The sequence below is a fragment of the Sciurus carolinensis genome, chromosome 6 (assembly GCF_902686445.1).
Source record: "Sciurus carolinensis chromosome 6, mSciCar1.2, whole genome shotgun sequence".
In the NCBI taxonomy this organism is placed as follows: domain Eukaryota; kingdom Metazoa; phylum Chordata; class Mammalia; order Rodentia; family Sciuridae; genus Sciurus; species Sciurus carolinensis.
Genome location: NC_062218.1, coordinates 5,146,653 through 5,159,077, shown reverse-complemented (window position 1 = coordinate 5,159,077; position 12,425 = coordinate 5,146,653). Strand labels below are relative to the sequence as shown.

General features: G+C 55.5%; 1 protein-coding gene across 2 annotated transcripts in view; it reads right to left on the bottom strand.

Annotated features, from left to right (window-relative positions):
* Positions 1-312: 312 nt before the first annotated feature.
* Ube2ql1 (ubiquitin conjugating enzyme E2 Q family like 1) overlaps positions 313-12,425 on the bottom strand; it is a 35,834-nt gene continuing 23,721 nt past the window's right edge. The window contains exon 2 of one of the 2 annotated variants that reach the window (XM_047556732.1): positions 313-2,481. In XM_047556732.1, coding sequence (XP_047412688.1) covers positions 2,350-2,481 — 132 coding nt within the window. In that variant the 3' untranslated portion in view covers positions 313-2,349. The remainder of the gene's footprint in view (positions 2,482-12,425) is intronic. The other variant, XM_047556734.1, reaches the window with a different exon arrangement.

The following is a 12,425-nucleotide window of genomic DNA, read 5'->3' as shown; positions in this document are numbered from 1 at the left end:
TCATGATGTAGGATGCCACAAAGGGAGTCAGAGCAAGGAGTGCTTCATGTTATTTGTCACTGCTTTGAAAATCTGAAATTCCTTCTATTTAAGTGAAAAATTGCTTTTCCTTCACCGAAGAATTGATTTCTTCTGTAGGTTTCCAGCAAACCTAATGGAAAGGCTGAGCAAAATAACCAAATTCCAGGTGCACCGAAAGGCTGAGCTCCAGCTCACATCTCCCTGCCTGGCTGTCGGCAGTAATGGAGCCCATGGGGGTGGGGACCTGTCTCCTGGCAGCACCTTTCTGTCCTGCCTACTGGAAACAACGGCAGACCATTTTCCATCAGCTGATAAAAAATAAATTGACTCAGCATTGGATATATACTTTTTTTTTTTTTTAAGTTGCTTTCAATATTATATTACCTGGACATTGCTAAACTCAAGTGCTCTCCTGAGCCAGGAAGAAGTCTCTGCCTAGGTCTTCAAAGTCCACAGAGTAATTCCATCCCAGCCAACAGTCCCAGGGGCCAAAGACCATCAGTCCCCCGCTGGTTTCCAGCCTGAAGAATTCCACCTCGGGGATCAGATAGGTAATGCCACAAGTGCACTGTCATCGAGTGTCCTGACCACGGTAGCTCACAGGGAACCTGAGCAAGAGGTCAGGTGTTCTCAAGTGTGTCATTTTAGCCTGGATGCTGCATTTGTGTATACAGGGCAAATGAGGAAGGGTAGGGAAATAAAAGCAACAATAAAGGATAGATTTTGTTGATCCCCAGTCAACCTGGGAGGAGCAGACCTTGTCAATTGAGGCGAAGCCTCTCGGGTCCCCCAAACCCTTGAACAAAGCGAACAGCAACCTGAGTAGCCAAACTTCCGGAAGAGCTGTTGGTGACCACCCAGAAGCAGTCTCTTCCTCTCCCGCAGGAGAACGTGAGTGGTCAGTGTCGGGTTCGACCAGTCCTCCTGCAGGGCTTTCAGCTAGAGTCTACTCAGCCCTCTGGCTGCCCCTTGGGACTGTATTGACCCGTGAGATTTTTGCAAAGACTATGGGTTCCTAAGACTGCAAATCCTGGCTGTGAGGTGCTGCTCCTGAGGCACAACTTTTGGTGTTCGCGGCCTTTGAGAAATTAAAATTTTATAAAGCAGATTAAATATTTTAGATGGAAGGCTAGCTCACAATGATTGGATTCTTGAGTCAGTGTATCAGGTATGCATGATTTTATTTAAAATGTGTCCAATCAGATTTTCCACTTGGAATGAACATTTTACCTCTTTCTGCAAGTAGTTATAAACAGTATTCCCTCATTTCATGGAGTTTCTTAGAAAGTTCTAAGTAACTTAACAGAAGAGAAAAATGGAACGGCGGGAGATTAAATAACAGGAGGTTTACACCACACGAGGTGCCCGCGTCTCAACCGTGGGGGACACACAGTGACTACTGGGGGAGGAAACAGACCCGGCCATGCAAGTCACGCACGATCACTCCTTTGGCAGCTGCGTCCCCGTCACAAGCGCACACAGTCCAGCGTGTCAGATGACGGCCGTTAGTGGGAAACTGCCTTTGCTTCTAGTGACAGGGGCACCAATGCACTGTCGCAGGCGGAAGTGCCTCCTCATCTCTGCCAACGCTGCCGTCTCTGTCACTGCTGAGCCCCAGGGGTGCACCTGGTGTGCCGGCCCTCGTCCACCCTGGAGGCTGCAGCGTCCCTGTCTCTCTCTTGTGGAAGGGCACTGGTTGATCTGGGAACAGCAGCACACCACAGAATCAGCATAGCGAGCAATGGTCACCAAGTGGGCAGCTGAAGTTTTAATTCACTAGAACCTGGCCACATTAAGTCTGTTTTCATGAGCCGAAGGTCACAGCACGGATGAGGTCTAAATGTTGTCGCAGCAGACCAGAGGCCACGGGAAGAAAGACATGTCTTCAGGTTGTGTTGACCTGCCAGGAAGAGGGACACAGATACAGAGCACAGCAAAGGGCCGGCCGGCCCGTCGTGGGAGGTGCTCTTGGGAAGTAGGAACGGCGCCATTGACCTGGGGCTGCAGCTGGCAGAGCACTGAGGGTCCCGCCTGCTCGCTGGAGCTCCGGTCATGGGAGGAAGCGGGGGCCATGTGCTGGGAAGGGCGGGGGGCGGGCTGGGAACGTCACCATCTGGGCGGTGGACAAAGCAGCTTGGAGATGACCATTCACTCATCACTGAAACGCCATCCTGAGCGGCCTTCGCTCCCTCTCTCTGTCAACAGGCCTGTTCATTAATGACCTAACGCCTCCTCGGCATTCGGGATGCAGTTCTGGCTGGAGTAGAAAAGGATGGAGGTGAGCAGCGGTGGGGGGTCCGGGAGTCGGTGCGGGGCGCGGACGGGCGGTCAGCCGTCAGACACGGGCGGGGTGACCCAGCCGTACTTTTCGTGAGTCTTCACCAAACTCTTAAAGGTGGCTTCTGCCTCCTTGCGACTGAAGGACTTTTTTGACTTGCCAGCTTTTCTGCAGATCCGTCCCTGTGTGAGGTGAGAAGAGAAAGCAGGTTAGAACTTCAGCCCTAGCTCCGGCTCCCCCAGCTCGGCCCAGAACACACACGTCGCGGGACCTTCGGAATTGGTGTGCCCTCTCGGCTGCCTCCGGGCTGGGCAGACCCGCGCGTTGCAGCCTTGGCACAAAACGGACGGAGAGCTCGGGGCAGGCCAAGCTGTAGGGCCTGCAGGCCATCGTCACAGACCCGCGGCCTCGGCTTCGTCCGAATATGCTCATTTCATGAGGCACGAAGGCGGCCTTGGCCCCTGTTCCCCAGACGGCGGGAAGGACCAGCCGTAAGGAGGGAGCGTCAGCTAGGACCCAACATGACCCTCAGCAAGTGAGCTTCCGGCTTCCTCCCCTCCCTCCACAGAAGGCTGGGAATGATGGTTCTAGTTCCTCTTTGATGGCAGTGGGACGGGTCCATTTGTGCACAGATGTGTGGATCTGTACATTCATAGGCGGATCTGAAAGCTCTGACTTTTAAAATCAAATAGTGAGTTCCTGTCACTCATGTCACTTTAGAGACATTTGTGTATTGCAAGGCCTGGGAGGTGGGTGAGGGGCAGGGGCAGGGGACCTCCCTGGCAGTGACAAGAGCATGCTGTTCTGAGGACCGAGAACTTGGTTCTGCAGGGGTGAGTGTCTGGTCCTACCTCAGGTGGCACAGGAAGGCTCTAGACCAGGAGAAGGGAGCTGTGACAGGGTCTTGGAGAGCCCCGGGGCAATGTGGCGTTTTGCATCAGCAGGCGCGAGCACACAGAGGACAGTCAGCAGCTGGGGCAGTGCTGGCCCTGCCTGGCTCCCGTTTCTCCAGCTTCAGTCACCCCTCGGGCAGCCTCTGGATGAGGTCACCTGAGTCGCCCCTCAGCCTCGGGGGTGTCCCTCCCCGCCTGAGCCTGGCCTAGGCTTAGGCTTCCTAGGGATCTGCGTGTTTCCCTGAGCGCCTCATGCAAGCATTCCACACAGGGGGCAGAAACATCCCGAAGACCTGGCTGCATCTCAGCAACTGACAAGGGCCCACGAATGGTCCCCGACCGCCTCCTGCTGTTTGTGGCCTTTACTCACGGCCTCCGCATTCCGAGTTATGATCCTGTGTGCGAGCGCAGCTGGGCTCTGAGGGGCCGAGTGCACCAGGCCTCAGCACTCCCACCTCCTACACCACACTGCAGCTTGCCGCCCTGGACAGGCATCGGCGGCAGAAGCCACCTGGTCCGTGTGGCCGGAGACAGGAGTGTCCCCCAACCCTAGCACTCCGATGACCTGCAGTGGGAGAAACTGGTCCGACTTCTGGATCCTCTGGCAAATGGTGCCCGAACTTGAGGCCCTGGGGACGGAGGGCTGTCGTGTGCATTTGACTTGGGCCCGGGCTCCTTCTCAGCAGCAGTCTTTGCATCAGTGGACAGACAGAGCCACTCCTGGCTGGGTGGGGGGCAAAAATCCAGGTGGGGAAGGGACACCTTTGAAGGGGCTGCTGAGTTCACATCAAACGTCCTGCGCAAAGGAGCAGGAAGAAGAGAGGAGAGGAAGGGAGTCGCTGGCTGCCGACGGCCGGAAGTGCCCCGTGTCCCACAATACCTGGTTTGGGTTTCGTCACTTTGTGCCTTGCTGGTTCTGCATCACATGTGACAGAGGGGACTGCTGAGAGGTACCACGTCCATAACCACCTACGTGTGGCTGAGAGGGGCCGGGTTGTGTCATTAAACACACTGGGGATGTTGGTGTCCACTCCCGCGTCCTGGAGGAGCTGGTAGCAAGGGCTGGAATTTTGGATAAGTGCGCGTTTTCAGCCCTCCGACTTTTTCTCTCAACGCTGAGGGTCTGGCATGGTTGTGAGCTGACAGCACCTGCAGGAGCTGGTCTGCGTGGCCAGGGGCAGGAGTGTCCCCTACAAGCAGCGGCTCACAGGGATCTCGGGTATTCTGCCACTTTTGGCAGGAACATACACCTTACCTGTCCTTTGTGAAAGTCCCAACTGTACAGAAGCAGCAAACAAGACCCAGAGGAATAGCCAGCTCGGCTGCCCTTTCTTCCCGAAGAATCATGACAAGCCCAGTTCCTGTTAGTGTGGCAGCCGGAGACAGAGGCTGCCCTGGCCCAGGACACTCAGCTGCCCGGGGGAACTCCCAGCCCGAGCTCCCCACACTTCAGTTCACAGAGCCCCCTTCGTAGACGCCTGTCCTCTCTGGAGTGGTCATTCCAACGTGGCACACGGTGTCCCAACCCTGTAGGGTGACTGAGCCTTTCCTGTTGAAATGCTCCCACACGTCCAGGGCACAAGAGGGAGACCCGGCCCTGGTGCCCAGGCTGCTGCTGGTGACCAGGGACTCTCCCTGCTTCACACACGGCCTCCTGAAATTTGGTCTTTTGGGGATTCACGTGTGGGCAGCAACCGGGAGGAAATGGGATGTGCGGACACAGCCGGCGAGGCTCTCTTGACATTCCCCCACCTCGTGCGTCCCTGAGTGTCCCTGAGCAAATGCTCGGAGTCTTGGACGCTTCCTGCGGGCGCTCCTGCTCTCCACCCACACACTGTGCTCAGCGCTGGGAGGAAGTTCCACCCCAAAGTGGCTTTGTGCCACCACTCAGAGTCACGGCACTTGGGAAGTCAGAGTCCTCTGGGGCCCAAGAGTCGGAGGGGACCGTTGGGTGCTGCTCCACTCTGATCTTCCATTTTCCCCTCTAGCCTTGTGGGTCAGCCACCATTTCAGGGTGACATTTCTCTACAGCTAACGCGCCGCCCTGGCCCTCATGGCTTGCTCGTTTATTCAGCGCCTCGGTGCTGGGGGGCCAAGCCAGGCTGCTGGTGGGCCCTCGGGGGGAAGAGGGCGGATGCACCCTAGCTGCTGGGGCTGGGCCTCTGCACTTGGGTACTCTGTGGCGGGCCCGGCAGGGGCGCCCTGAGCTGTGACGACGAACTCGTGTCCCCACGGGGGGCAGACTGTCACGTGTCCCCACAGGGGGCAGCCCCTGGCTTGTGGGGCAGAGATGGTACAGACCAGGGACACCCAGCCCTCGGCCTCTGGCAGGTACCTCTGTGGTGCCCCCAGGAAGGGGCTGGTGGCTGGCACTGTAGGCCTCTCTAGAGAAAGGAGTCTGGTCCTCACAGAACTTTGAGCCCACAGGGTAGGATGGGTCCTAGCTTAGGGCAGAGAGGAGAGGAGGGAGGAGGGCAGAGAGGGGCCTGGGGTCCGTCTGTCAAGAAAGATTTCTGTGTGACGGCACTTGAGCTGAGCCTGGAAATCAGCCCCCACTACAGGCTCAAAATAGTCTGCTACACTCTGGGGACGATGAGCAGATGCTCAGTGGGTTTGGGGATGGAATGTTAAGGCTGTGCGTTGTGTGCCAGGTGGGGGAGGAGTGGCAGAATTCAAAAGACCTGGCTTCGAATTGCTTTCGGACTGTGTGACCTTGGGTAACTTACTTAACCTCTCTGAATCTCAATTTCCTCATCTGTAAATTAAGTGTATTAAGAGTGGTATACAACACTGGAGTTTCATAAGGAATTGATACATTGAAACATGTAAGATGCTTGGCCCCTTGCCAGGCTTAGGGTGAACACAATAGACAGGGCTTTTCACTTTTTTTTTTAACTATCCTGGAGGGTTGTTTCCTTTTGTTAAATCTACTTTATTCTGCCTTCTTGAAAAAACACAAAATTTCTGACTTTTCATGTACTATTGTGATTCCATTTATTTGGTACCAAAAATGTCTCCAGGCAAATCCAATATATTGTATTTACATGTTTAATCTCAGCCTTGAAGTCTTGTCCATTTCGAATGGTTGGCATTCATGTGTCCGATCCCGTATCTCTCCCTGGATTAGATTTTTCTTTTACTCTCCTTGCGGACATGCCCTCTCGGTGTGTTTGAGTTTCATTTGCCTGTGAATTACAGGTGTGCCGTTTGGAGGTCCCTGAGTGTCCTTCCTGGGCCTGGATGCTGGAGTGGCTGCTGGTTCTGAAGTCTGACAGCAAAGCCCTCGGCAGCCCTGGCCCCGCGCTTTACACTCGGGCTGTGTCGATTCAGACTCGCATTCACCCTGGCCTGGGGAGAGACCGGGAGCTCCCGGCAGTGCTGCCAGGGGCTCCCTTGGGAAGACACTGGGCTTCCTCCTTTGTTTTAAGAGCACACATTAAAGCACACATGTGGCCACAGAGGTGACATTTGGACAGCAAGAATGGAAGAGAGACTGTCTGCAGTGCAGTGACCACAGACCAGAGCCCAGCAGTGGCTGGAGGCAGCCTCTGGCTCAGCAGAGGGGCCCCAGGTACATGCACCAGGTTGGAGGGTGGCAGTTTGCATGGGGAGAACTTCAGGCTGGGGCGCTCGGTGCCTGTCATCAGGACTCTGCCCAGCAGGCACCCACACTGAGGAGGCCGGGAGGGCAGAAAGAGGCAGGGACACAAGGACAGTGGGGCAAGCTCTGGAGCAAGTGTGCTGCTCTGGAGCGAGCATGGGGCTTGTCCACAGTCAAGTTCCCCGTGGTTGTGAGTCCCACCGCCTGTGGGATGGTGGCTGACCCAGGCTCAGCTCCTTCCTGCTGGGAAGTTGTCAGAGGCACCTTTGCACACAGACCAGTGCAATAGACTTTCATCCGCCTCAGGGCTTGCTGCACATCTGAGCTTCCCCTAAGTGACTTATGGAAGGCTGCAGAAGAGCTGGGGCTCCTCACTGGGGCCCCTGAAGCCAAGGGTGGGGCACCCACAACACCTGGCAAGAGCTGTGGAGCTGCCTAGAGCCACCAGGGCGGGTGTTCCAGGAAGGGCCGGAGGAAGGCACACAGACCTGGGTGGCCACTTCCAGGAGGGCCAGCCTCCCTGCTCTCTGGCCCCCTCCATTGTGCTGCGGTATGTGGGCTCTGGCCCTCAGTTGGTGCTGGGCGGAAGCCCCTGCCCAGCGTGACTTTGGTTTCTTACCTTATTTAGACATCCATAGCCCCACCGACAAAAGTTTCAGATTTTGAGGCATTTTCAATCTCAAATTTTTAGTTAGAAATATTCAACCTGTAAATTTTATGCAAATATTCCAAAGTTCAAAGATTCTGGAATCAGAAACACCTCTGCTCCAAACATCTTGGATCGGAATTTCAACCTGTATCTTTTTGGAGGATGCAACTCTGCCCGCATCAGGAGGGAGACTCAACAGAGAGCTCTGCACCCCTCCTGCAGAGTTCGGACCTGTCCTCTGCATAGAAGAGCTTTGGGTCAGTTTTCTTTGGGGATGAGTCATTTGGGAGGTGTTATGGCCAGTTGGGTTTGGTGGTTTGTCCAGTTAGGTTCTTGTCATGGTCCAGAGAAGGTGGATGGGGGCATGGAAGAGGTTGTGGGGAGAGTCCAACAGAGGTCACGGTAGGACCATGACCCAGCTGTTTAAGGGCACTGCTTAATCTTCAGGACAACAACAAAAAAATAATGACCAGCATGCAAAGCTGCTCCTCTCAACAGGAAATGTCCTTTGGCAGAACATTCTAGAAATTTTCTTTAAGAAATCTTAATCACAGATTCTCTGTTACACTCTCTAAAATATTTTCCTACTTATTAGCTAACTCATGTATTGTTTCTTAAATTTGTGAAACTTCTCAGATGACAAAGTCAGCTACCTGGTTTGGGCCAGCAAACAAGTTTTGTCTAGATTTTGATAATGCTCATTAAAAATGAAAGTGAAATGAAATCTTAGTTTTGATTTGCATTTCTCTAATTGCTAGAGATGTTGAACATTTTTTCATATATTTCTTGATCAACTGTATTTCTTCTTCTGTGAAGTGTCTGTTCAGTTCCTTAACCCATTTAGTGACTGGGTTACCTTTATGTATGATTTATCACAATGCATAAATGTATTCTACTGTCATGTATAAATAATTAGAACAAATAAAAATATATATTAAAAATGACAGTGAAGTCACTTTCCTTAATACTATCACATACTAGTCCTTAAGTACTAGCAGCACTGAAGGCACAGTTCACAGAAACTCACAAAACATGAGCATCTCTCCCCCATGCCTGAAAGAAAGTTCCAGCAATCGTCCAATCTGCTTTGAAACAGATGGCATTTCTTACAGGAAGCAGGCGGCAAAAGAAACTTTTTGCTAAAAATGTAAATGACAGCAAATGATTATTTCAAAAAAAATTTTTTGGAGGTTCCACTAATTCTTACACTTTTGCTTAAGCAACTGGACCCTAGGGAGTTTCATTGGCAGGACTGTGGAGTGACAGCAGAGGACCACTCAAGTGCACTGTGTCCCAGGCATGGTTCTCAGGACAGGGTGAATCCTCCCGCCTAGCACCCCAGGGCAACCCTTGGCAATCACCAGCCTGTTTACAGATGAGGAAACTGAGACACAGAGATGCACAAGAGGCCTGAAGTCACACTGCTAGCAATGGCTGAGAGCAGGGGTCAGCGCAGGAGTGTCTGGCTTCGGAGGCATCTGAATCCAATGTCAGGCCAGCCCTCAGAAGCAGGGGAAGGGTCGCTGATGGAAGAGAAGCCAGACAAGACAGTGACCGCATGCTTTATACCCTACTGCCGCCAGGCTTCTGCCCCTGCACGCAGGACCTTCCCTCACCAGGGAATTCCTTCTGTCCCTCTGTCCCTCTTTTCAGCATGTAACTCCCTCCTGCACCCTATTATTTACCAGTGGGGTGCACCTGGAACTTGTCGGGATGTTGAGTCTGCCTTTGCCTCAGCCTCTGGGCTCCTGCCGTGCTGCCTGGGCTTCCACGCACACCTGGACTGATTCTCGGCCGGCAGGCACGCCCTGGCGAGGCTCTGTCCACTCAGGGCCCTGTGCCGAGACAATGGGCAATCTGTCTTTCATTCTTCGAGGCACAGAATGCAAAAGGAAGATGCCCAGCCGAGGACACCGTGTTCCGTTTCCAAGGCTAAAACATTATCGAGCACAACACAGCTCCTCCTTCCGAGTTTTCTCCTTCAGAGACAATTCTGCCTGACATGGAGGGTTCTGGAAGAGTCCTGAGCACACCCCCTCCCAGGGGCAGACCCGGGGGATGATGCAGACGAGGCCCCTGGCATTTCCGTGAACGCTTGCTCCTCGGCTCGGCTGCACTAAGGCACAGTGAGCGCTCTCCTGGTGTCACCCTGACCCAGGTCGGCGCTGCCCGATCCCACGCAGTGATGTGCAAGGAACGAGGCGTTTCCTGGCTCCGCTGCCCTCCTGGCTCAGAATCGGCCCTCTTCCTGCACGCGGTCTTCCTCGGGGCACCAGGCCCTCCCTTCTCGTTGGAGCAGAGTCTGAAAAGGAGACTCGGGCTCCTCGCCCGCTGCCCCCATTCTTGGTGCCTTTGGCTCACTGCCGCCCTCCTGTTCCGGAGGGTGTGACTCTGCTCTGTCCAACCTGTGGCCACCTGTGGCTGCGAGCCCGTGGCACCACGGCTGCCTCCTACTGTCCACTTGCCTTGACGGAGGGGCGGGACACAGGGTCCCCCTGGGTGCTCTCCTGGAGCTGCATGCCAAAAGGCAGCAGGGTGCACCCAGGCCGGGCCTCCGTCCCTCCAGGGGACACGCTCCGAGGCGCCAGGGAAGCACAGTGGGCAGACGGTTGTCAGGGAAACGAGATGCTCTGAGAGTTACCCGCTCCCCGCATGCATTCCAGACAGAAGGCGTCTTCGCCTGCGAGGACCACTCTTCCCGCGTGTGGGCACGATCCACCTGCAGCCCTGAGTTCCTCCTGCCGTCGGCTGTTGACTCGACAGCTGTCCATCATCCGGCAGGTAGACACCTCTTCACTTCACGGTTCCCACTCTTCAATTCCCTTCATGCAGGTAACAGTTATGACAATGTCTTTAAGGGAAACACCTCCCCCCAAAATGAAGGAGCCCAAGATTGCACCAGGGACATGATGGGGAAGAGGGCTGGGTAATGAACGTGTCAGAGCAGAGGGAGCCGCAGCCTCCGCTCTGCCCCAGCCAGCAGGAGCCGGTGAGCCTGACGAGACTCCGAATGCACTCGTTCCAAGAAACTGCGACAGGAGGGATGAGCCTTCGCAGGTGACCAGGCGACACGTGCACGGAGCTCTCACTCTGCGGACGGTTTCCCTTTGGGTGACATTTCACGGCTTCCCTCCCCAAGCAATGGGACGTGTAATGACAGAAATTTCACACCGCGGATCGCAGCGCAGGAGTTGACACATGCAAAAAGAACTTCTGCAGCATCAGATAAACAAAGCTGACGAGACTGCAATGGGAAGTTTTGAGATCCGTGTTTGGGAGAAACTGAAGGGTGAAAATGTTATGAATTGGGCATCGACTACATAAAATTAATATCATTTTCCCTCGTGGTCTGTTCTGCTGTCGAAACACAGCAACAAGAAGCCTGCACGGATTACTGACTGCACCGACTTCACTACTCCACTGGTTTTCTGAAGAGGGACGGTGAAATTCCACTTCTGCCCACGACTTGCCGAACGGCGGGCTGCCTGGTTCCAACGGGAGGGCTTCTGGGGACAGAGCGGGTGACTTGAGTTTGGTTTCCTCTCTTCAGGCGCCTGGTACGGATGGAACCCCCGCCGTGGGGTGTGGAGGAAGCCTCGAGAACAGGCCTGGTATCGGCTGTTTCCCCAGAGCCAGGCGGATGCACGGAGCGCCCGCTCTGACTTTGACGCATGCACACCACGTTCCGGGACACTTGGCGTGCACAGCTGCAGCCTCTGCCACTCAGGTGATGCCAGCTTTGCTCAGCCTGATGGACACTTGCACCCGTCAGCCACAGCCGTCTCCAGTGGACACTGCTAAAGTCCAGGCTCTGACTTCCTGCCCCAAGCATTTCTTTCCTAACTCCCTAATTGTGAGCAGAGTGGAACCAGCTCCCTGCCAACCCTGCCTGTAAACTGATGTCATCAAGAGCCTGCAGACAGCTCCAGGGTCTTGGTTCTGCCAGTATGTGGGGGGGGGTTAGGGGTCAGCAGGGATCCAGCCACAGCTGTCCTGGTGGGAAACACCGGGTGGATTCCAGAGTCTCACCTCAGCCCACCAGAGTGGCAGCAAGTCTGCAGGGCTGAGTCCACGTCAGGAACTGCTTCTCAAGTCACTTGCTGAGAACCCCACTGTGACCGACAACGCTGCGGGCCCAAGACGGTGGCCAACTTCAGCACACAGGGAGGACCAAGGCGGGGGCCGGGCTTGGTCTCTGAGGCCCTGTGGGCTGGTTGGGCAGGGGCAGGAGGGCAGAGGGAGGTGGACAGGGGAGGTGGACAGGGGGAGGTAGGCAGGGGAGGTGGGAATTGGGCAGGTGGAGGTGGGCAGGGGAATTGGGCAGGTGGAGGCGAGCCTGTGGTGGGCAGGTCCTCACCTGGCTGAGGCAGCACTGTGGTCATCAGGGTCCCTCCCCAGGGGGTGTGAGTGGTTCAAGTTGGTGTGGGGGTGTGTGTGGAGGCTTCATCCTCCCGCCCCTGGTCTCCCCAGGGTGGTCTAGCCTCCAAGGACATGGGGACCCTCATGTGACCAAGGACCTTGGACGCTGGTGGCCACTGGGCCCAGGTCAGGTGGAGGCCAGTTCAGGAAAGCTGGGCTGGAGGTGGGATGTGTGAGTCCCTGGAGGGGTTGCTGGTCTTCAGGAAGCAGGGACCCCACCTGTCACACGAGGGGCCACCCTGGCCTTGGGAGTGGCACATCCTGTGGAGGGCACTAGTTTCCAGTGTGACGACTACCTTTCCTGCTGACGAAGTGAATTAAGGGCAGTGGCGACGCTGACGGACAGGCTGACGGGCAGCTGACGGCGGCCTGGCAGCGGGAGGGGCCTAAGGTGCTGCCACAGCACCTGCTGCTTTTCCGGCCCCTTCCCCACCATCACGCTGTGAGTCTGGGAGTGGTGTCGCTCGGGGAACGCTGCAGGGGTCTTTAGCTGGGGCTCTGCACCCCCAGATCGCCCGCGCACCAGCAGCTCCTGAGCAGCGTGCGCAGCGCCGCCCCCTGCAG